At 52.2% G+C, this 23,623-nt stretch overlaps 10 protein-coding genes across 10 annotated transcripts; 6 read left to right on the top strand and 4 right to left on the bottom strand.

Annotated features, from left to right (window-relative positions):
• Positions 1-683: 683 nt before the first annotated feature.
• Positions 684-6,410, top strand: GT037_002545 (aspartate carbamoyltransferase; the record flags this gene model as incomplete). Its single annotated transcript, XM_038927592.1, has 5 exons — positions 684-1,287; positions 1,337-4,437; positions 4,491-5,844; positions 5,898-6,304; positions 6,354-6,410. The coding sequence occupies 5 exons, from the start codon at positions 684-686 to the stop codon at positions 6,408-6,410; spliced, it is 5,523 nt and encodes a 1,840-aa protein (XP_038790884.1).
• Positions 6,411-7,108: 698 nt separating this feature from the next.
• GT037_002544 (vesicle-associated membrane protein) lies at positions 7,109-8,275 on the bottom strand (the record flags this gene model as incomplete). The annotated part of the gene is made up of 3 exons (XM_038927591.1): positions 7,109-7,134; positions 7,262-7,938; positions 7,998-8,275. 3 exons carry the CDS (start codon positions 8,273-8,275, stop codon positions 7,109-7,111), a joined length of 981 nt encoding a protein of 326 aa, XP_038790883.1.
• A 305-nt stretch (positions 8,276-8,580) lies between these two features.
• GT037_002543 (ribonuclease p mrp protein subunit) lies at positions 8,581-9,183 on the top strand (the record flags this gene model as incomplete). The annotated part of the gene is made up of 2 exons (XM_038927590.1): positions 8,581-8,791; positions 8,846-9,183. The coding sequence occupies 2 exons, from the start codon at positions 8,581-8,583 to the stop codon at positions 9,181-9,183; spliced, it is 549 nt and encodes a 182-aa protein (XP_038790882.1).
• A 486-nt stretch (positions 9,184-9,669) lies between these two features.
• On the bottom strand, positions 9,670-11,121 carry GT037_002542 (mitochondrion biogenesis protein; the record flags this gene model as incomplete). The annotated part of the gene is made up of 2 exons (XM_038927589.1): positions 9,670-10,631; positions 10,683-11,121. 2 exons carry the CDS (start codon positions 11,119-11,121, stop codon positions 9,670-9,672), a joined length of 1,401 nt encoding a protein of 466 aa, XP_038790881.1.
• A 328-nt stretch (positions 11,122-11,449) lies between these two features.
• On the top strand, positions 11,450-12,587 carry GT037_002541 (uncharacterized protein; the record flags this gene model as incomplete). The annotated part of the gene is made up of 2 exons (XM_038927588.1): positions 11,450-11,767; positions 11,817-12,587. 2 exons carry the CDS (start codon positions 11,450-11,452, stop codon positions 12,585-12,587), a joined length of 1,089 nt encoding a protein of 362 aa, XP_038790880.1.
• Positions 12,588-13,000: 413 nt separating this feature from the next.
• On the bottom strand, positions 13,001-14,557 carry GT037_002540 (phosphatidylserine decarboxylase; the record flags this gene model as incomplete). Its single annotated transcript, XM_038927587.1, has 6 exons — positions 13,001-13,439; positions 13,495-13,767; positions 13,824-13,923; positions 13,975-14,203; positions 14,286-14,308; positions 14,362-14,557. 6 exons carry the CDS (start codon positions 14,555-14,557, stop codon positions 13,001-13,003), a joined length of 1,260 nt encoding a protein of 419 aa, XP_038790879.1.
• A 2,564-nt stretch (positions 14,558-17,121) lies between these two features.
• GT037_002539 (di-copper centre-containing protein) lies at positions 17,122-18,589 on the top strand (the record flags this gene model as incomplete). Its single annotated transcript, XM_038927586.1, has 5 exons — positions 17,122-17,375; positions 17,423-17,535; positions 17,600-18,191; positions 18,243-18,298; positions 18,351-18,589. The coding sequence occupies 5 exons, from the start codon at positions 17,122-17,124 to the stop codon at positions 18,587-18,589; spliced, it is 1,254 nt and encodes a 417-aa protein (XP_038790878.1).
• Positions 18,590-19,304: 715 nt separating this feature from the next.
• On the top strand, positions 19,305-20,174 carry GT037_002538 (adaptin ear-binding coat-associated protein 1; the record flags this gene model as incomplete). Its single annotated transcript, XM_038927585.1, has 1 exon — positions 19,305-20,174. One exon carries the CDS (start codon positions 19,305-19,307, stop codon positions 20,172-20,174), a length of 870 nt encoding a protein of 289 aa, XP_038790877.1.
• Positions 20,175-20,416: 242 nt separating this feature from the next.
• On the bottom strand, positions 20,417-21,230 carry GT037_002537 (uncharacterized protein; the record flags this gene model as incomplete). The annotated part of the gene is made up of 2 exons (XM_038927584.1): positions 20,417-20,861; positions 20,914-21,230. The coding sequence occupies 2 exons, from the start codon at positions 21,228-21,230 to the stop codon at positions 20,417-20,419; spliced, it is 762 nt and encodes a 253-aa protein (XP_038790876.1).
• A 725-nt stretch (positions 21,231-21,955) lies between these two features.
• On the top strand, positions 21,956-23,609 carry GT037_002536 (hexokinase-2; the record flags this gene model as incomplete). Its single annotated transcript, XM_038927583.1, has 2 exons — positions 21,956-22,476; positions 22,529-23,609. The coding sequence occupies 2 exons, from the start codon at positions 21,956-21,958 to the stop codon at positions 23,607-23,609; spliced, it is 1,602 nt and encodes a 533-aa protein (XP_038790875.1).
• Positions 23,610-23,623: the final 14 nt, after the last annotated feature.

Raw genomic sequence — 23,623 nt, 5'->3', positions numbered from 1 at the left:
ACTCAAAAACCTCAGACTCCCACGGCCTGCGATATCTGCTCATTCACACACAAATGCCTCTGCGCGCAGAGGCACGACAGACGGTGATGTCGCCGTGCATGAGCCGTTGGATCCTGCGCTGATCATAGCTCCACCTCGTTAAAGGTGTTCCCGCTACTCACCATTGGCAGCTTTGGCGATGCATGCAGCTCCGTCTTCACACCGCCAGGCGAGCCCTTGCAAAAGAAAGTCTTTGTTGAAGGTTTTGATGTGCAGTAGGTGCTGATCTCGTGGGAAGTGCACAAAATTTTCAATTATCCAAAGTCGCTCACTCACTCCGCTGTGAAACCTGTCTTGATCTCAGTCAAGTTTCGGTACGACTTGGACATCAGCTGTTGGTGAGCACCACGATGAGGGGAGCAAGACGTAGTCGACGTCGATATCGGAGCAATATTTTTTGGTGCTCTACGATCGTGGTTGACTCTCGGCGAGGCACAGAAAGGCCGACCAAACTCGTCATTCGCTAAGGCGGGGCCAATCAACCCCGCCATGCAGCGGCAGCTAGACTACTCACGTTTTTTTCGTTGCAGTGAGGCTCTGAAACTTTTTTCTCAGGCTTCACTTCTTCTCTTCTCTACAATTGCCTGGCAGTCTCGCTTCTCAAGGGTTCCATAGCCCTAGAGCTGTCACTTATACCTTCAATTATGGCTCCACAGCCCGACCAAAGCCACGACTTGGCTCTTGAGCTTCAAGATGGCTATGTCTGCTTCGGAAACAGCTTCGGTGCTGACAAGAGCATTTCTGGAGAACTCGTCTTCCAGACGGGCATGGTTGGCTACCCCGAGTCAATCACAGACCCCTCCTACCGCGGCCAGATCTTGGTCATCACATTCCCCCTAGTAGGCAACTATGGTGTGCCCTCGAGGGAAGAGATGGACGCCCTTCTCGAGGGCGTTCCAGCTCACTTCGAGTCCAGCGAGATCCACATTGCGGGATTGGTTGTAGCTACATACGCTGGCGAGGAATACTCGCATCACTTGGCCACCTCTTCGCTGGGCGCATGGCTCAAGGAGCAGGGCGTGCCCGCCATCACTGGCGTCGACACGCGAGCGCTGACGAAGCGCATCAGAGAGGAAGGAAGCATGCTGGGACGTCTCATGCAGAGGACTGGGCCAACTCCTTCCTCCACCTCCCTCACCAACGGTGCAGTCAACACCCAGACCCTCGCCGACGACGAGGTGGACTGGAGGAGTAGCTTCGAGCAGATCGAATGGCTTGATCCCAACAAGAAGAATCTGGTTGCTGAAGGTATGCAAAACCCAAACTCCAGCAGAGACCCATCCTAACACCCGTATAGTTTCCATCAAGGAACCCAAGCTCTACAAGCCTGATCCTGCGACTGCCCTCAAGCACCCCTCTGGCCGTCCCGTACGTGTCGTCACCGTTGATGTCGGTCTCAAATACAACCAGCTTAGGTGCTTGGTCCGGAGAGGAGTCGAAGTCTTGCAGGTTCCATGGGACTACGACTTCCCTGCGCTCGCTGGCAAGGACTACGATGGTCTCTTCATCTCAAACGGTCCCGGTGACCCAGCTATGATGGAGTCTACCGTCAAGCACATCAAGAGTGCTATGGACGAAGCGCGAACACCCATCTTCGGTATTTGTCTTGGTCACCAACTGCTCGCACGAGCTGCTGGCGCCGATACAGTCAAGATGAAGTTTGGTAACCGTGGTGCCAACATTCCTTGCACCAGCTTGCTTACTGGCAAGTGCCACATCACGTCACAGAACCACGGTTATGCCGTTGATTCCAAGACACTACCCAACGGCTGGGAAGAGCTCTTTGTCAACGCCAACGATGGGAGCAATGAGGGTATTCGACACATTCGCAGGCCCTACTTCAGTGTGCAATTCCATCCCGAACACACCCCTGGCCCTCGTGACACCGAGTACCTCTTCGATGTCTTCATCAGCACTATCCAGAAATCAATGACATCATCCGAAGTCTTGTCACAGCCAGTCGAATTCCCCGGTGGCACCTTCGAGGAGAACAGAAAGCTCACCCCTAGGGTGGACGTTAAGAAGGTGCTTGTCCTCGGCAGTGGAGGTTTGAGCATTGGACAGGCTGGAGAGTTTGACTACTCTGGAAGTCAGGCGATCAAGGCTTTGAAGGAAGAGGGAATCTACACGATTCTGATCAACCCCAACATCGCCACCATCCAAACCTCCAAGGGTCTTGCCGACAAGGTCTACTTCCTACCCGTCAACGCAGACTTCGTTCGCAAGATCATCCAGAAGGAGCGACCTGATGGTATCTATGTGACCTTCGGTGGTCAAACCGCCCTTCAGGTCGGTATCCAACTGAAAGACGAATTTGAAGGCCTCGGCGTTAAAGTGCTTGGTACCCCGATTGACACCATCATCACTACAGAGGATCGAGAGCTCTTCGCTCGTAGCATGGAGTCGATTGGCGAGAAATGCGCCAAGTCTGCATCTGCCAACAATGTAGAAGAGGCTATGCGCGTCGTCAAGGACATCGGCTTTCCTGTCATTGTCCGAGCTGCCTATGCTCTTGGTGGGCTCGGAAGTGGCTTCGCAAACAACGAAGCTGAACTGCTCGACCTTTGCAACAAGGCTTTCGCTGCCAGTCCTCAAATTCTCATTGAGCGCAGTATGAAGGGCTGGAAGGAGATCGAATACGAAGTTGTCCGAGATTGCCGAGACAACTGCATCACAGTCTGCAACATGGAGAACTTCGATCCGCTTGGTATCCACACGGGAGATTCCATTGTGGTTGCTCCTTCGCAAACTCTGTCCGACACTGATTACAACATGCTCCGAACGACCGCTGTCAATGTCATTCGCCATCTCGGTGTTGTCGGTGAGTGCAACATTCAATACGCACTGAACCCCTTCTCCAAGGAGTACTGCATCATTGAGGTCAACGCCCGTCTGTCGCGTTCTTCCGCTCTCGCCTCTAAGGCGACAGGTTACCCCCTTGCCTTTGTTGCAGCTAAGCTTGGTCTGAACATCCCTCTCAACGAGATCTCCAACTCAGTCACACGTGTGACATGTGCTTGCTTCGAGCCATCGCTCGACTACGTTGTCGTGAAGATTCCTCGTTGGGACTTGAAGAAGTTCACCCGTGTCTCAACACTCCTCGGTTCTTCCATGAAGAGTGTTGGCGAAGTTATGAGCATTGGTCGAACGTTCGAAGAAGCTATTCAAAAGGCTATTCGCGAGATCGATCCCAGCAACCTCGGTTTCAACGAAACTCCAGCCCTGATGGAGATCGATCAGGAGCTGCAGACACCTTCTGACCAGCGTCTCTTCGCCATTGCCAACGCTATGAAGGCTGGATACAGTGTCGACAAGATCTGGGAGATGACCCAGATTGACAAGTGGTTCCTCAGCCGCCTCAAGTCTCTTAGCGACTTCGAGAAATCAATGGCAAGCTACAACACCCTCAGCATCACCATGCCGCTGTTGAAGAAGGCAAAGCAGCTCGGTTTCTCTGATCGCCAACTCGCCAAGTTCTGGGCCTCGAACGAGCTTGCCGTCCGCCGCGTGCGTGTCGATGCTGGAATCTTCCCTGTTGTCAAGCAGATTGATACGGTCGCAGCTGAGTTCCCCGCCGTGACCAATTATCTTTACTTGACATACAACGCCAAGGAGCATGACATCAGCTTCAATGACAAGGGCATCATGGTTCTGGGCTCAGGTGTGTACCGCATTGGATCATCAGTTGAGTTCGACTGGTGCTCAGTCCGCGCTATCCGCACTCTCAGAGAGCAGGGCTTCAAGACAGTCATGTTGAACTACAACCCGGAAACAGTTTCTACCGACTACGATGAAGCAGACAGGCTATACTTTGACAACATCAGCTTAGAGGTTGTCTTGGACATCTACCACCTTGAGAACTCCAGCGGTGTCATTGTCTCCATGGGAGGCCAAACCAGCAACAACATCGCCCTTCCTCTGCACCGCATGAATGTCAAGATCCTCGGTACTTCTCCCGAGATGATTGACAATGCCGAGAACAGGTACAAGTTCTCTCGTATGTTGGACCGCATCAATGTCGACCAGCCTGCATGGAAAGAGCTCACCAGCATTGACGAGGCGATGGAATTCTGCGACCGAGTTTCCTACCCTGTCTTGGTTCGTCCCTCGTACGTCCTGTCTGGAGCTGCCATGAACACTGTCTACTCGAAGCACGACCTGGCCAACTACCTCAATCAAGCTGCCGACGTTTCGAAGGAGCACCCAGTCGTCATCACCAAGTACATCGAGAACGCAAAGGAGATCGAAATGGATGCCGTCGCTCGCAACGGAACCATGATTGGTCATTTCATCTCTGAGCATGTTGAGAATGCTGGTGTTCACTCTGGTGATGCTACGTTGATTCTCCCTCCTCAAGACCTTGACCCAGAGACTATTCGTCAGATCGAAGATGCCACTGTAAGTTCTTTCAGCTATATACATCTACCATGCATTTACTAACCCATGATCAGCGCAAGATAGGAGCTGCACTAAACATAACGGGACCTTACAACATCCAGTTCATTGCCAAGGATAACGAGATCAAGGTTATCGAGTGCAACGTCCGCGCTTCCCGATCCTTCCCATTCGTCTCCAAGGTCATGGGTGTCGATTTAATCGAGATGGCTACCAAGGCCATGTCAGGCCTACCTGTGACTGAGTACCCACCCACTAATATCCCGGCCGAGTACGTTGGTGTCAAGGTTCCCCAGTTCTCGTTCTCCCGTCTTTCCGGTGCTGATCCTGTCCTTGGTGTGGAGATGGCTTCTACTGGTGAGGTTGCCTGCTTCGGTCGTACCAAGTACGAAGCCTACATCAAGGGTCTCATTGCCACTGGATTTAGGCTGCCGAAGAAGAACATCTTGCTGTCTATTGGTTCATTCAAGGACAAGTTGGAGATGTTGCCTTCAATCGAGCGTCTGCACAAGATGGGCTACAACCTCTTCGCCACTGCTGGAACTGCTGACTACATTCAAGAGCACGGTATTCCCGTTAAGTTCTTGGAAGTATTGTCCACTGGTGAACACGACGAGCAAAAGCAAGAGTACTCGCTTACCCAGCACTTGTCAAACAACCTCATCGACTTGTACATCAACTTGCCATCCAGCAACCGTTTCCGCCGACCTGCCAACTACATGAGCAGAGGATACCGTACCCGTCGTATGGCCGTTGACTACCAGACTCCTCTGGTGACCAACGTGAAGAACGCGAAGTTGTTGATTGAGGCTATCGCTCGCCACTACGACATGGAGATTAGCAAGGTTGATTTCCAGGAGTTTGCTGCAGCTCCCGGAGCCCACGATGCATCTTCAGGGCCTTTGTCTAAGCTCAACGGCTCGCTGTCGCTGCAGCAACTTCTTGCAAGGTCTCCCTTCAAGAGGGAACACATTACCTCTGTCAAGCAATTCACCCGTGCAGACCTTCATCTGCTGTTTACCATCGCGCAAGAGATGCGTCTCGGTACTCAGCGCCAGGGATGTCTTGATATCCTCAAGGGTCGCGTCCTCTGCACTCTGTTCTGCGAACCATCAACTAGGACTTCCGCTTCCTTCGATGCGGCTATGAAACGCCTTGGTGGTGAGGTCGTCGTTATCAATGAATTGGTGTCATCTACACAAAAGGGCGAATCCATTGCAGACACTATCCGCACTCTGGGCTGCTACGGTGATGCCATTGTCTTGCGTCATCCGTCGGAGGAGTCGATCAACATCGCTACCAAGTTCTCCGATGTGCCTATCATCAATGCTGGTAACGGTAGCCGTGAGCACCCAACCCAGGCTCTTCTGGACATTTTCACCATCCGGGAGGAATTGGGCACAGTGAACGGTAAGAATTTCCTTGTACGAACCTCATGTGAGACATACACTAACTCCTTTTAGGCCTCAACATTACCTTCGTTGGTGACCTCAAGTATGGCCGAACAGTCCACTCCCTCTGCGAGCTCCTTTCTCACTACGATGTCACCATCAACCTTGTGTCGCCCTCGTCTCTACCCATGCCTGCTGGTGTTACTGATGCACTAAAGGCGCGCGGTCAGCTGAACAAGGTCACCACTGAGCTGACCGACGACATCGTCGCTTCATCGGATGTCATGTACTGCACTCGCGTACAGAAGGAGCGCTTCCCAGATGTTGCCAGCTACGAGGCTGTCAAGGATGCGTTTGTCATTGACAACAAGCTACTGAAGGGAGCCAAAGCGAACATGATTGTCATGCATCCGCTCCCAAGGAACAACGAGATTAACGAGGAGGTGGACTTTGACCCAAGGGCAGCCTACTTCAGACAGGTAAGTCTAACCCTGATCCATAAGGACATGCCAGCTAACAGCATCGAAGATGAGATACGGCCTGTACACCCGTATGGCGCTTCTCGCTATGGTCATGGCTCCCTAATCAGATCATCCAGCGCACAACTTCATGGCAGGCGTTTGACGGTTTTCACGAAAACGAAGAAAGCAACAAAAAGTTTTCCTTCCGCATACTTTTCTTTCGAGTTTATACCATGACATAGACGAGCATCATCAGCAAAGATTGTAGATAGATACTCAAAAGCATTTCCACGGAGTTTTGGCCACGGGTTAACGGCATATATATGATGTATAATTATCAACATCAGGATGGGGGGAAGCTATTTCACTTTTTCTGCAGCACGTTTCGGTGTTATTCTTGTATATTTTCAAAGAGGGGGAAAGTCATTTCATTTTTATTTCGTTTTCTTTTGGCGTTTGGGTGGGTCCTCTGATCGAGGTTGGGAATATGGATCGGAGTTGAGAGGAAGATCGGTACATCAATCGGACTGGGTAATTATCGGCGGTATTATGGATAGGGATCTGCATTGTTTGGAGTCGATGGAACGGTGGGATCAAACACAATGGAATTGGAAATAAAGGTAGTCATTACTACTGCCGGGAAGAGGGAAGACGCCAGACGCCTCGCCCTTGGTGTATACAATGAAAACAGATTCCCCACGTTGCGCGAAGTCGTCGGACTATGCGTAAGAACATCGATCTCTTTGGGCACGTCATGTACGCTTCGTGAAGTTCTTGTCGCTTTTCAAAAAGCAATGGTATTGTGCCAGTAGTGGCAGAAGTTTAGTGACCAAGGCATCGCCCCCAACCTGATGTTCGTTAGCTTGTGATTCGAGAGATAGTGAGTTACGAATGTGCTCGTTCTCAGGGCGTCGCCGTGTACACCAGGCAGACGGATACAAACTAACGAGATTCTGACATGTTCAGTGAACTTACCAGGAAGACCACAGCCGAAGCCGACAAATAGGTAGATCAAAAAGATGACAACCAGCGTTAGCAGTACCATCAATTTGACATTCTTCCACCACATCCTCCTCTTTAGCGTCCGTGACCTGACCCTGAAGTCCCTCGCATTCTCACCCAGTCTGCCAGTCTTATCAACCAGGACACTCATATGCTCGCCCCTCTCCAGCACACGTTCGATGTTCTCTGTCATGATTTCCCTTACGCCCTCAATCTCGCGCTGCGCCGTCCTGAGCGCATCCTGTTGTCCAGCCTGAGTAGCACCCTGCTCTACCATCATCCTCTTCAAAGCGCCGTTGAAACTCGCACACCCATACGGCGGCAAGTCATGGAAGTTTGTGCTTCCAGGCTCAAATTCAGCAAAGAACTTCTTCTCGAGGTTCGTTAGGAAGCCAAAGGGTATGCGCTGGCCGAGGTCGCGTTCAGCGATAACGAGGAAGGTGAGGCCGCCGGCCGTGGACTGGTTGTTGGGGAAGTCTGAAGGCGACTTGACGAGGCAATGAATGAAGAACTTGGATTGATCGATGGTTTTGTGGGCGGATTTGTCGTGGGCGATGCGTGGGAGGACGAGAGAGACGAGGGAGGAGGCATTGGAGGAGGCCGAGGCGGTGTGTTCTGTCAAGACGGTTGTGTTGTGAGCTATGCATGCGCTGTGGTTTTGTCAGTTAACGGTGTTCCCAATTTGTATCATGTATGAGAGAGGCCATACTAGAGCAGCGGCGTGGAAGAAGACGAAGACGCCATGTTCAAGGTTGGTGGAGGAAGACCAAGGGCTCTGCGCTCAGCCGGGGGCGCTTTCGGTTGTTTGCGTGATTTGGAATTCGAAGGAGATTTCGAGTAGGAGATGAGTCCTCGAGAGACTAGAGCGTGGTGGTGGTGGTGGTGATGATGATGATGGTGTGGGTCTGTTGTAGTGGTAGCCGTTGATGGTGTTGGTGCTGCTGCGGAAGGAGTGCCACTAAAGCTGGGGATACTGCCTCTAGCCATGTGCGTCATAGCCAAGACGGTTCACACCTCATGCGCTAATGCATGGATTGCGCTTGCAATTGATTGATGGGGCTTGCTTGCGATTTTAGTCAACTTCGCGTCTTCCATGCGCGTGAACGGGAGTTGTCGCAGGTATCAATTTCGAAGACTTCCAGTTACGGTGGTTACGATCGCGTAGCAGCGAGGATCTGCCTGTCATTTTAATTTCCGTGTTTCGTTTGCCTTTCACTTGGACACCCCCACACTCTCCCAGCTCGCGCATACTCCACCGCTACGCAGAGACACACAACACAGTTTGAGTCAGCATGGTGCGCGTAAAGAACCGCTACCTGGTAGTCAACTTCCTATACCCGAAGCCTCCCGCGAAGAGCAAGACGCAACTTTCGGACGCCATTCAAATTCACTCGCCGACGCCCGATGCCCTTAAGCAGGGTCTTATCATACGTATGGTACGGGACGGTGTTGAAGAGCTGTTTGGCGACTATGGCTCGGGTATGGTGTCTTCGGGGCTGAAAGGTATATTGCAAAGGCTTCGAGGAATTTTCATGGCCGTACTGATGACATGCACAGTCAATTATTGCTCTCCCTCAACCAGCACCGCCATAATACGATGTCCACGAGACCACTACCAATTGGTCTGGGCAGCCCTCACATACATCACTCACTTTCCCAAGCCTCTTGATATTCCCGTCGTGATAAGAGTCGTACGGGTTAGCGGTACCATCAAAAAGGCGGAACAGGAGGTTATCCGACGGTCACAGCACATTATCAAGAGAGCAAGAGCCTGGGATGGCGCCGGGGAGCTGCCCATGTTACAGAAAGTGGAGAAGGCGGTCGATAAAGAGAGGAAAATTGAGGAGCTCGCTAGGATTGACGACGGCAACGAGAGTGAGGACATGAGCGAGTAGGCAGACTTGGGACTCTCTGCATTTTTCCATCTGCTGAGCCTGGCTTGTCGAATACCGAACACGGCCGCTAGACATCACTGCGTGCTGCTTGACCGACACCATATCCTTGCTCCTGACACTCCTCTCTGTACTGCTCGTTATAACGCACTACACGAGCTGAAGAAGATCTGGCAGATTGCTGCTTGCGCAGCTGATGTTGATCCATATCAAGGTCTTCGGTCTGCCACGAAATGTCGTGCAAGGGAGGATATGTGGAAAACCATAGTCGTCTTCGCGACAACGTTGCACAGATTGGGTCGTAAGTGCGATCAAAGCGGTGGTTGTGCCACGCATGGAGAAGCTCGACTTCCTGGTTGGTATAATTAGTGAGGAGAATAATGCACTACACGACATTGTACAAGCAATTGAGGCGAATGCCAACGCCTCAATCGATGGATTATATACATTCTTCAGATATAAATACTATTCGTACAAAGGCTAAATACTTCAATTCGGCCTCAGCATAGCAATGATGCTCGCTGTGATGACAGCCCCAGCCGCAGCGCCTTGGAGGATGGCGCTGGTATAGTCGATCCGCCGCATTGAAATGACGCGATCGCTAACAATGTCATGTGCTATGAAGCTCGCCTTTTGCTGCCAGCTTTCTAGTTTGGAGGGGGGAGTGGTGTGAGATGACGAGATTTCTTCGGCAATGGTAACGCGTTCCTCTGGTGTCAGGGTCTCTTCTTCAGGGACAAGAGCCTCAGCTTCAACAGTTACAGCGGATTCCTGGACGACTTCGGGAACGAGTTCAGGTTCGACCGACGACACGATGGTTGTTCCCGCTGTTGGGGACTCTTCAACGACCTCCTCGGCAACCACGAGCGGTGCCTTGACAGGTGCGTCTGTACGATCAACAACCCTGTCGATGTCTTGCTCAATTGCTGTTAGACCTTGCGTGGCTGACATGGGCACAAGTGCAGTAGCAGCAGCCGATGACGCTGCAGCATCCATAGCAATCTGATGCTGCGCCTCCAAAGCCTTCTTGATTTCCCTGACCATCCTCCTCCTTCGCCACGGCTCCAAGATTGCCAAACTCAATAGCAACAGGAAGATATTGACACCCATGAGGCCAAACGTGACCCAAGTACTGTTCCTTCGGATGGTGTCGCTCCAGATCTGCTCTTCGTGGTATTGTGCACGTTCCCGCTTTTCCAGTTGTGCTCGCGCGTCTTCCAAAGCATTTTCGGCGTTTGCGACGGCGTCCTTGGCTTCCCGAACGGCTTGATCATTGATGTGTTCGGAGCGAATGAGGGCCATGTAGCGTTCAAGGTCGCCATTTGACCATGAATGTTTACGCTCCAGGAGAGCGACAACTTCTTTTTGCGAGGTAGCTTGGTGGGCGAGGGCGGTGTCGAGGGCTTGTTTAGCGGAGTCGATGGCTAAACGGCGGGCCTTGACAAGTTTCTCTGCACGGTGTTAGCTGCTGCGTCGGAGCGGTACAAGGTGATTGCATATACCCTGCTCTTTGATCTCCCTCCTGAGTGCCTCGACGCCAGAGTAGTCGGTTCCAGTATATGTATTGACCTTTTGTGTGACGACGGCAAGCTTCGGTAGCAGCTCATCCATGGCATTGGAGAAGCGTTTTGAGAGGCTCCATCGCTGCTTCTCTTGATGCGAAGGCAGGTGTTCGTCCGGTACGCGAGCGATATTATCCAAGGGCTCATCCTTTGTGGGTGGTTCCGATTCTTTTGGAGGAGGCTGTTGAATTGTGGGAGCGGGCGGTTCTTGCAATGCGGCCACTGAAGTTTCTGCGGCTCGTTTGATAGCCATTTGATCCTCGAGTATAGCATTGAGTCTCCTCTCTAACCGCTCCTGGTCCTCTGGTGATGGCGGGGCTCCTGATAGCTTGGTCGGAGGTTGCTGTATGGGATTGGAGTCGTTTGCGGGCGGCGGCATTGCGATGGGATCCGATGGCTTTGGTGGTCTTCCTTGTTCCCTCCATCTTGTTGAGCTTGTGAGAGTACGTTGCGACCATTGTGCAGATGGGTTGGCGCTCAACGGCGTCTTTGCATGCCACCTCAACGCACCAGGAGCTGTGCCATGGCGACACGTCGATAAGACGGACGATGCGCTGCGAGCAACATTGCTCAGAGACGGTGACGAAGGCGCTACCGTACTGGCGACAACCGAACGTGAAGCATGCTGAAGCAGTGGCCTCATTCTTGTCTCTACCCTCACATGAAGAGCGCCTGAGCTGTATGACGAATGACGAAAAAGGGCCAAAATGCGGACCCCCGAAGCGGGCGGCGTCGCATCGAGCGCAGGCGACGTGCCAAGGCGCGTGGGGTTGCGGCATGACCATGACTGGCCGTTTAGCCAGCGTCCCTTACTTGCACGTTTGCCGGCATTCCGATTCAGGGCTTCCCTAGTGCCCCTCCATCTCATCTTTGAGAAGTTGTTGATATCGCCGAGCGCCCTTTACTTCTACTTCCACAGCCAGGACATAGAACCAGCAACACAGTCGCTCGTTTCCGTCACATACACCATGGGTTCCACACAGATTGATTTGGCAGAACTGCCTGCCATGAAGAGCAACCCAAAGGTACAACTTCTCAATCGTCTTGCCTACCTCTTGTACTGACAACGCCTAGTTCATCTTCTTCACCGACTTTGACGGCACAATCACCCTCCAAGACTCCAATGACTTCATGACCGACAACATTGGCTACGGCCGCGACAAGCGCCGCGCCGGAAACATCGCCTGCCTCAACAACGAAATCACTTTCCGCGACTCCTTCCAAGATATGATGGACAGTGTCACAAAGCCCTACGACCAATGCATCCAATACCTCGTCGACAATATCAAGTTGGACCCCGGATTCAAGGCCTTCTTCGAGTGGTCGCTGGAGAACAACATCCCAGTTGTAGTACTGAGTTCGGGAATGGAGCCCGTAATCAAGGCCTTGTTGGAGAAGTTGGTCGGCCCAGATGCAAGCAAGATGCAGGTCTTGGGCAACCACGTCGGCCCCAGGCAAGGAAAGAACATCAACGAAGAGGGTGGATGGACAATCCTCTTCAAGCACCCCGAGTCTGGTTTCGGTCACGACAAGTCCGTCGAGCTGCGGAAGTACTCCAGTCTGCCCGGGGACCTCCGACCAACAATGTTCTACGCCGGCGACGGTGTATCAGATCTCTCTGCAGCACGCGAAACAGACTTGCTCTTCGCCAAGAAGGGTCACGACCTGATCAGCTACTGCGCGCGCGAGGACGTGCCATTCACAGTCTTCGAGGACTGGTCCAATATCCTGACCAAGTGCAAGAGTATTGTAGAGGGCAAGACCACTGTCCAGGCCGCCGCCAAGGAAGGCTACGAGGCGTACAAGAGTGGCGCTGCTGGCATTGAAGTTCAGACTAAGAAATAGATGGCATTGCCGAAATTTGGTCTCGGGAACATCATTCCTAGTTCCTGGTTCCTGGGAGTTGGGACCGCCTATGTTGCGGCGCAGTAGATACCAAATCCTTTTGATGATGTGCGCACGGCAGTGGCTGCGGCATAGACAGACTATGCGGGGGAGAGAATCATCCCAAGGCATCACCATAGACTGAAACGCTCGACGGCATAGAAAGGCTATAGATACGATTTATACGATAGACTAGAATTTGATGAAATTTTTATACTCAAGAGAATGCGCCACATATGAGACGACCGTTACTATATACTGCTACAAACATCGCGCAATGAACAAGGGCTGTTGCCAGGGGTATCTCTCGCAATGCAATACAGCAACAACTGGACCGATCGAATATGTACAACTTGCCAGCGTCGTAATTCAGGCTATCTCGAAATGTTTACCTCGGTTGTCCTTACGATCGTCATACCCCTGGGGAGCACACTCCTCCTGTTACCCCTGCCAACCTCATGATCCAAGATACTTTCATCACTCTCCCCAGCTTGACTCCTCGGTCTGCTCATTCCCCTTCCCCGTCCCGCCTCGGCATAATATGTATCCTTACCCAGCACAGCGTCCTCAGTATACGGGTCCCGGCCGGTAGACGAGGAATTTTCACTCATGTTTTTCATAGCGAATGAGTTACCGGAGCGTATGTCATCTTGCTTCATGTATCCATTGGAACGAAAAGGCGTGCTGTTGAGGCCGTTGGACCCAGTGGTGCGGCCTTTTGTAGCGAGGGAACGCATTTGGCCGAAGAAGTTCGCGAAAAGGGGTTTCATGGTAGGTAGACAGGCAGCGATGATGCCCACGTGCATTTCGACTCTATTTGAAGTGTTAGACGAAGCTTATAATTGAATTGGAAAGTATGAGCACGTACTGCTGCCAGATATAATACCATGCTCCGTCACCGGACCAATCCGTAATTTTGAAGAAGTTGTACTGCATCGGTGTTTTATAGATGGCTATGGCAGAGGCGAAAAGTCCCAGACTCAGGATGACTGCCAAACCAATGCGCGTTTGGATTGTAACCTGCAACCGCCACACCATTGGTATGGGAATCAGAGCGAAAAGCAGATCGGTGGCGATGTTGATGGACGAGTTGAAGACACCAACATTCTTGAAGATATTAGCGTCATAACATTTTGCAGTTCTGCAATCGTGTTAGTACATATCGTGGATGATATAGGGCGTAGATGGAATGCGTACCCGGTCGGTGGGCGTAGGGTGTAGTCCCACCCTGCTTGCACCGGAATACATTGGAAAATGATAGCAAAGGTCGAACCAATGGTAAAAACACCGATGAAGACTATTTGTTTGTCAGTTGCTTGATAATCGAAGTTCAGGCATGTTGACTCACCCAGCATGCCGATAAGGAATGGCCGCCATTTGGTTCGGTCCGCAAGTCGCAACAAGAAGAAGCCGATGGAGAGTTTGATGAAGCTGTAGGCAGCGATGATGAATATCGAGTAGAAGTACATGACTTTGAAGAATGGGAATATGTTCTCTAGTGGGAAGGCTTCGGCGTGTTTTCCGAGACCCAGATTGATGACCTTTAAGAATAGTCCCAAGGTGGTGGAACTAAGAGCCTGTAAGGTTATAATCAGCAACCGACCCTTCCTCAGTGATATCGCACCAGAACGCATGCGTAGTAAGAGTATGGAAACCTACCAAAGCAATCGCCATCATAATGTCTGTTACAGTCAGTCATGTCTGCCATGACTTCGGATCGGTGGATCATACGTACCATCCCAACCAAACGTCTTCAGCATGAAGATCCGGACATAGAATCGCATCAGTATAGCGGCTGTCGACAACGCGAACAGGGAACCTTCCACTGCCAGCAGGCGTCCAGCCTGGTTCTCCGCCATGTATTCTGGTGACCGAGCTGGCATCATCGGCGGCCCCCCTTCCTGTCTCGAAACAATGGCATGGTACTCCATGTCAACGGTTGCGCAATCGACGAGAAAGCGATGAGTAGATCTTGTTGCTTGGACGTAGGTGTCCAGGCTATTAGAGCATTGTTCAGGAACACTTTCTGCAGGCTGTTTCCAAAGTAGCACTTAGGCACATGCAGATTGTAAAGATCCTGAACTGCGAGCAAGCGAACACATGTCTCGAGTAGTACTGGCTTTGACCAATAATTGCACTTCCGTATATGCATGGTACGCAACTTTAATGTAGACACGACGGCTCGGCAGGGTCGTGCAGCTTAGGAATAACCGGAGTGGCGGTTTCAGTGCCGAGCCGTTTTCGAGGTCATCAGTGACTCTGCAGTCGCAAAGTCTAATCCTTCATCTTCTGACGTGCCGCTCAACTGCTACGTCTTGAGCATCAAGACAGACACTTTCATTGCTTTCTTCATGCGCAAGAGGGAATGCATGCAAGATACGACTGCGCAGCAACAGAACGTATCGACGATACGACCTCCTCCATCGACACTGCGGATTCCGAACGGTCCGGACCGTCCACTCAGTGATCCAGGGCTAAAACCACGATCATAAACAAGGAACATACAGACTGCAGACGATCAATTCCACTCTTGGGAGACGGAGTTCCTACGACAACTTCCCGTAGAAGTTACTCTGCGCGATTCGCAGCCTGAGTAAGAGTGGGAGCTTACACAAGGAAGCAACGCTTTCTGGACGCAAAGTGCTGTTTTACTGAAGAAATATTGGATTACCGTAGCGACTTTCCCTTTACGTAGAGCGGTCATGCGATCCCGTCAATGGCTCGTAGTCGAGACGAGTGTAGTCTTGTGCACGGAGATGGAGACAAGCTGCGCGTTGTCTAAACGAACATACCCTGGTCATGGGCCAGTCTCAGACCTCTTCCTTCCATAGTGGGGATTCTGGTTCTGTGCCAATCACTATCACGACTGTCCTTCATCTGTTAGTCACGAGAACAGTACTGCTCAGCTGCGTCGCACGGCGCTGCGCAAATGTTCTCGTGAGATATGTGTGTTGCTCCCGTGTCGCGTATCAAAGTCAAAGCCATCGGAAAGCTACCAGTGCAGTGACAGTCGGAGGATTAGATAGGTAATTTGTTAGGCGAAGTGCGGACCTGCCGCAGACGAAGTAGGTGGTCGCATGTTAGATGAGTAAACGGGACGGTGGTCGAGTATTGGCAGGCGCTAGTTGTTCGCGCTAATCGTTCAGGCGCGACCAAGCCCGCTCCCGCGGGGACCTCAATTATCCGGTCTTTGGCATTTGTCCCGAGATAGCGTGACCAGGCGGGCCGCCTACCTTATTCCCCTCCCGTTCATAGTCCAGGACTCCAGAGCTTCTCTCCGTGGACAGGGTCTCCGATCAAAACTTTTATTAGCCTCCTTAATGCATATTGCCTAAGCATGAATGCCTGTCAAAGCACCTGGTACCAGGTACCAATTGGTCGATCCATCATGTTCATCGGACTACAAGCAGAATATAGCAGGTACCGATGTATTTCCAGAAGCCTGACGCCCTTCCCCTCAATCCCGCACCCGGACATCATGCGACGCGGCCGGGTAAACTAAAGTGGCGCCTGGTCGAGGTGAAATTTTCACCAGGATTATGCTTCGATTTGTCCATTCACTCCCCTGACCGAACAGTCTGGTCAGATCGATATGTAAATCTGCTTCAGGGTAGAACCCGAGCACATCGGTCACGACCAGCTAGCACTTGTGCTGGGACGTGTTCACGTGCCGGTATGTCTTCCTCGGTGAAGCCATCTCAAAAAAAGTGTAGTAGCCCACACGGCTTAGCATCCACTTCTTGCAGCCACTTGCACCAGTCCCTGACAATCCCGTTCTACCCACTACCCTGCCCACCTTTTGGTGAACTCGCAGCCGAGAGCTCCGATAACCAGGCATCCAATGGTGTCCGCCCGCTAACGCGTCTTACACTCGTTTACAGGCGTTAAATCCGCCCCAAATCCTTCCTTCTACTCACCTATAGGGGCGAGACTCATGCGAACCCACGTGTAGCGGAGTTTTGAAAACGCCTTGTCAAATCCCACAAGGCGACCTCGGCATTCGCCAGCCGCCAGCCGCCTATTCGATGGTAGAGCATGCACCAAGGAGCTTTTTGAACCCCTTCGAACGCCTCAAGGTTATTGGCGAATAAAACTTCAGTATGCCATAAGCTCAAGGGCCACACCGACTGACTCAATGCCTATCATTACCTGCCCGGAAACAACAAACCGAGCTAATGGGTCTGAAAACAGTACGAAGTTATACAGCACAGGTATTCTATGCCGATATTAGACTAGATGGAGGCGAGTGTTGGATTGCTTCCTGCGAGTATTTGAAGGCACATGCAGCCTCAAAACTTTAGACAGGGCATCGCCACGTTTTGCTCACGCCTCTTTCATCTCCTAATATTAATACAGTAATCGCTAGCTTGTGTTGGCCTTTCATCCGGAACCTTATTCGACGTCCTCGACCGTTTCAGTCGTCTGCTCGTCTTCATCCTTCACAAGCCTCTCTAGACCTTCGATCACCCATCTTTAACCGGTTCGAAACGCCATCATGCGTACTGCTGCATTCCTTTGGCTCGCTCCTGCAGCACTAGCCAGTGCCATCCCTTCCTTCGAAGAGGCTTCTCCCGCCATCTCATTCGACAAGAGGCAGAATGTATCTCCCAACGTCCTCGGGGGCAAGATCCTGCAGGCTGATTTGTACGCTGGTGTCGCTGCCATCAACCAGCAGATCTATCAGGCTACCCAGAAGCCTGACCAGTTCAAGAAGTGCAATCCCCTGAACCTGATTGTTCGCAAGGAATGGTAAGGCGTCAGCAACCGAGATGTGGATTGTACGCTAATAGACTTAGGGCAACCTTTACTACACCGGAGAAGAACGACTATGTCAAAGCCGTCCAGTGCATCTCCAAGCTGCCTCCTAAGACACCCAAGTCTGAGTGCCCGGGCTGCAAGAACAGATACGGTAAGTTATGGCCGTACGAAATGCATGTGAGACATACACTGACTTCGCATCTCCACATCTGTAGACGACTTTGTGGCAACACATATCAAGCAAACATTTGCCATCCACAACACTGGCAACTTCCTCCCATGGCATCGTTACTTCACCTACGCTTACGAGCAAACCCTCCGTAACGAGTGCGGTTACAAGGGCTATCAGCCATACTACAACTGGCCCCGATGGGCTGACGACCCGATGAAGAGCCCTACTTTGGACGGCTCTGCCACCTCTATGGGCGGTAACGGTGACGCTGGATGCAGCAACCAGACCTTCTACGGTATCCCCACCAATGATGCTCCTCTGATCAAGATCCCCAAGGGAACTGGTGGGGGTTGTGTAACGTCTGGCCCATTCAAGGATTGGTCTGTCAACCTTGGCCCTGTCTTCACCGACTCTCTCTGTACGCCTCCCAACCCGATCGTCGACTTTACAGACCCCAACATGGGACTTGGGTACAACCCTCGCTGTCTGAAGCGTGACATCTCTGCCTGGACTTCCAGGCAGTGGACCAACGATGAGATGGTTGTGAAGCTGCTCAACAGCCCTGACATGAAGACCTTCTGGTACGACATGCAAGGTGGTGACCCAGCTTTCACCGAATTCATGGGTGTGCATACGTAAGTTGTATTCAAGGAAGACGTATTCAAGACATGCTAATATTCTACTAGGGCCGGTCACTTCACTGTTGGTGCTGACCCTGGTTCTGACTTCTTCACTTCGCCTGGTATGTTCTCTTACGTCAGCTTCACAAAGACGTTCGGCTAACAACGAAACAGGTGACCCATATTTCTACTTCCACCACGCCCAGATCGACCGTGTGTGGTGGTCGTGGCAGAACTTGAACCCTGCCAACAGGACCAATGCCATCTACGGAACGATTGCCCTGGGTGACCCTACCGCCCCTGCCACCAAGCTCACCGACACCATGACTCTCGGACATGCCTACCCTGGCAACATCACTGTTGGTGATGCGATGAGCACTATGGGAGGACCTTTCTGCTACACGTACATCTAGAGACGGACCCTCGACTTTGCTTCGACCTTCTTGTATATACTTGACCTGTACATATTGATCCGGATCGGTGGACTGTAGTCGATTTGCTGTTGAGCTCAAAAATAGACCAACCACGCGTACCCTGTGCGATGGAAGTAGACTAGCAACCCAGAACATCCATGGCCATTTTTCTGACTGAGCGCGTGATGACTGCAAGCCTTGTCTGGATCGCCTGAGCATGATGAATCAGAAAAACCCAAGCATAGCGAATGTCGATATCAGAGTAGAAAGTGGAAACTAGCACGATCTAACGCATGTTCCGCAGCGCTAAGCGGTCACCATACCTGGGCTGCATATGTCCCGCAACGAATATGAATGGGCGGGGTCTCTCCATCCAAAAGCGCGGAGACCCTGCAGTGCCAACGCATCACCGCTGAAGAAGAATCGAGGGCGGTCATGTCCTCCAATCCCTCCGACCACGCCGGTTTCATACGCTGTTTGAGATCACAGCCACCCTGAATCGGAGCACGCCTCGAGCATTATTGGCATCTTAGAGTCAGCATTGCAGGATTCGCGATTCGAGTGAACCCTTACCCCGCTAAGATTCTAGCTTCCCCGACTTTCTGGATCCAGGGGACGACGAATGTTGCAACAACCATCGCAAGACATCCCCAACATAGCAGAGAGCATTGCCAAACAGTAAAAAACTTGCGCAGAGCACAAGAACCCCTCCATCATGAACGTCGACCCTCTGACTGGCAAACCGCTCCCTTCAACCGCCATCCAACGCATCCTCTACCTCGCGCCCAAAGTCCACATCTACCAGATCCCACCTGCGACGTCTACAAAAGGCTACCAGGCCTCGACCTGGACAGCCGACAACAACAAGCTCCAAATCTTCACGGCTCGACTACGCGTCGTCGAGACGTCAATACCGTCGAATGAGGAGCAACAAAGCAACGACGATGCAGAGGAGAAGGTCACAACAACACTCCTATTGGAAGATCCAAAAACGGGGGACCTGTTCGCCGCGGCACCATACACAAGTGAGAGGACGGTAGAACAAGCATTGGACAGTAGCCGCTTCTTCGCCATCACCGTCGTGGGCGAGGGCAGGAAGGCGATCCTGGGTATGGGCTTCGAGGAACGCAGCGAAGCCTTTGATTTTAGCATTGCGCTGCAAGACGCCCGTCGGGTACTTGGCTTTGAACAAAACCCCGCTGCGACATCGTCATCCCGCTCCTCCAAATCCGCACAAACACCCGTCGCCGAAGAACCAAAACGCGATTTCAGTCTCAAGGCCGGCGAAACGATATCGATAAATCTGGGAGGCTTGAAGGGACGCAGGTCAAGATCACATGAGGGAGGCGAGAAGAGTGAGGAAGGTGATGGCAAGAGCGAACAAGATGCGCTGTTCAGTATAAAGCCGCCGCCGGGAAGTGGGGGTGGGGGTCCCGGATTCCTGCCACCACCGCCAAGTGCGAAGAGTGTCAAGGAGGAAAGGAGGAGAAGTAGGCAGAACTTTGATGCTGCCAGCTTTCAACCGCCCAAACAGACGGCGGAGGATTTGGGCTTCGACGATGGCGAGTTTGGCGAGTTCCAATGAGAGGGGGCTACAAATAAGTGGGAGGTATTTTGTGCATGTTTAGCATTGGAGTTATTGTTTGCACTGGCTTAGGTCCTCCGCGCATGGGAGGCGTTTTGAAATCAAGACATGGCAAGTTTCAAGGAGACGCCTGTTTTGCTGAGTGTGTAGGTGCGTTTCGTCGAGTGAAAGCGAGGTGTGTTGGGTATATCAATCTACAAACGCCGATGCTATGTGCCCGGAAAGAATACTTCAATCGCCGCTCAAGAGTATGTCCAACCCTGCGCTTCATGGTACAGTCTTTCAATGTCCCGAATCAGATCCTCTGGCTTTTCTCCACCCTCGCAGTCCTTGAACTTGCCTCCATCGGTAACACAGCGCACTTTGTCGTCCAATCTCACGGTACAGCTGGTGGTGACGCCTACATGGCTACTATGCTGCACGCTATCTCGCAAAAGACCCATGCCGTATGCGCCGTTCTCCTTGCTCATGCAATCGTTGAGCACGCCAAAGTCCAGGCCATGCTCCAGCGCGCAATCTTCGATGAGGGAGCGGGCGGGTATCTCGGAATAGTCGTTTGTAAGGCAGTTGGTGAAACCAAGGTAGAGCTTAGGATCGGGGTACTCGGATGCGGCGCACAGCATGACAATGTCGCCTAGACATTCTGTTTGGCCGTGTTTGCATTCAACGCCGTCGTCTGCTGTCAGGCTGCCTGTGTGTCAGCTACGTGGGCTGCTTGGGCGGGGACGATGCAACGTACCTTCCGATCATGCTCAAGCGGAAGTCTACCTTGTCCGACACGTTGGCCATGGCGGGCAAGACGAGCTTCTTCAGGCAGTCGCGCGCATCTGGACACTTTGACATGATGTGCACATCGACCGGTACCTTTGTGTCGGCCTCGTCGTGCATGTCTGTACATGTGAAGGTGCGTGCCAGCCAGAACAGACTGAAGAGCAACACAAAAGCCGCCATCTGGAGTCGCGTCCTCCTTGTCTTGCGAGATGGCATCGTCTCGTCCGGTGGCGGCGCCTTGATGTGCTCGTGCGTGTCCGGGACGAGGGGCACCTTCTCTTCCATTGCGTGGGACGGTGTCGGGGCCGACGCGAGGTTTTTATCTAGGGCTTCGTATAGGCGTAATGGGCGGGTGGTCTGGACGCTGCGGTGCTGAGCTAGAGATGGGCTTGTGTGATGTGATGGACATGGTCAAATGGGGAAACATGGTCTGATAGGCGTTCGGGCTTATTGCTGATAGCGTGGCTGACTAGGGCTGTGGGCGGCAGATCTAGGTACCAGCAAAAGCAAAACAATCTAAACTCTGTATTTAGTGAGCGTTGCACACGTCGACGAGCCACATTCCCGTATGACGTGATGCCCTATTCACACTTCTCGCACGCGTGCACTTCCCAAACACGTGAAAAGAGCCGAGGAGGACAGCACGGCGGAACAATTGGCCGTCGTGCCCGTCGTGCTGTAGCCGTGTGGCGTTCTACACGCATGTAACACCGAGCTTCGGAGGGGCTACACGAATCCTACCTTACGAACCATTCATCTGCTGCGCGCGTAAGGCCTGCCAATCCCACGCCTCTCTTTTCCTTTTCGCTTCTTTGCTCATGATGAGATGACTTTTTGCCTGGTTGACCTTCTACTTATCCTACTCAGACATTGAATTGTTCTGCAATCCTCGAGCCTGATTCCCCCCTTTTCCATCTGGCCGCCTTCCACTTCCAGATTCGATAACACATGCGGCAGCCCTGCATCACTTCCCCTAGATCCGTTCCTGAAGCCCGGCACCAACCCGAAACATGGCGTCGGATGATCAACATGACGCTGCATCGGCTGCGATTCAAGCATTGACCGGCTTTATCAATACGAGCACTTTGCTTCCTCTAGCCCAGCAATTTTCGGCAACCTACAGTCATCTGGCCAAGTCTTCCACCGAGCACTTTCTAGTCACTCCCGTCACGGCACTACCCACGGGCAAAGAGAAGGGTAAATTCTTGAGCATCGATGTTGGTGGTACGAATCTAAGAGTCGGATTTGTTGAGCTAATCGGAGAGCCAGATGGCGCCGCAGAGGATGAGCGGACACGGAGTAGCACGGTTGGCGAAAACGTGTTTGCTCGTATCAAGAGGAGCCACGACAGAGACTGGCCCATTGGAGATCACCTGAAGATGGACCAAGCTGAAGACTTGTTTGCCTGGATTGGTGACTGTATCGCCGAGGTTGTCAAGAGTGCTCTTGAAGAGCAAGAGACCATGAAAGATATCACATCTCCTCTGGGCGATGAGATTCTGCTTGGCATCACCTTCAGCTTCCCGATGGCGTAAGTCTAAATCCGCCCGTAGATTGTAACATCCTACTAAAGCATAATGCAGACAAGATCGTCTTTCAGAAGCGACTCTGCTACCAATGGGCAAAGGATTCGCCATAACTTCGGACCTGAACCTGGGCAAGATGCTTCTCGCTGGATATGCGCGATACTGCCACACCAATGATGCAGCAAGCCAGCTCAACCATTCCAAGTCACAATTACCAAGGATACGGGTAGCGGCCATCACAAACGACACCGTAGCAACATTCGCATCCCTTGCCTATGCAGCCAAAGCAGCACCCAACAGCCGCGTTGCCATGGGCCTCATCGTCGGTACTGGTACCAACGCAACCGTACCAATGAAGCCAGAGAGTCTTCATCCTGATAAGAGAAGTGCACTCTCAAACCCGGATGCCGTCGAAAGCGTCGTCATCAACACAGAGTGGACGATTCGTGGCACGGACAGGCCCTTGGTCGACCTGAACATCAAAACATCCTGGGACATGACACTCGATGCCAACAGCGATGCACCGGGCTTCCAACCATTCGAGTACATGACCTCTGGGCGGTATCTTGGCGAGATTGTACGATTGGTTTTTGTCGATGTTGTGTCAAAAGAAGAAAGTGTGCACGTACCATCGTCACTGATGCTCAAGAACGCCCTACCAACCCGCTTCCTGTCGGAAGTCGTCGCGCGAAAGGGGGGTCGCATCGTACAGGAAGAGCTCGAGAGCAGGTACCCAGATCCTGAAGATTCGGATGACTTCTTCTGGACTGTCGACAAGGTGGAGTTGATACGGGACATTGCCGAGGCTGTCCAGCAGCGCTCTTCAGCTCTCATCGCGGCTGCTTGCGTTGGACTGCTGAACTGTGTGGGTGATGTCGCACTAGACAAGCAACAGACCTCAAGCAACGGTGCTCATGCAAAGGGGAAACGCGAGATAGAAGAGCTGGTAATAGCATACGCCGGAGGAACGATATCACAATACCCCAAATGGCTACAGACATGTCAGCAATGGATAGATATCCTGGTCGAGGAGGGTTCTTCGTCGAACAAAAACAAGCAAATCACGCTCAAGGAGGCCAAAGACGGAGGTATTGTCGGCGCAGGAGTACTCGCAGGCATGACAGATGAGATAGTATAAGATTAGGCGAAGAG

Source organism: Alternaria burnsii (assembly GCF_013036055.1).
Source record: "Alternaria burnsii strain CBS107.38 chromosome Unknown 750, whole genome shotgun sequence".
Classification (NCBI taxonomy): domain Eukaryota; kingdom Fungi; phylum Ascomycota; class Dothideomycetes; order Pleosporales; family Pleosporaceae; genus Alternaria; species Alternaria burnsii.
The sequence above is the reverse complement of the archived record's forward strand: the minus strand, read 5'-3'. Positions and strand labels throughout refer to the sequence as shown.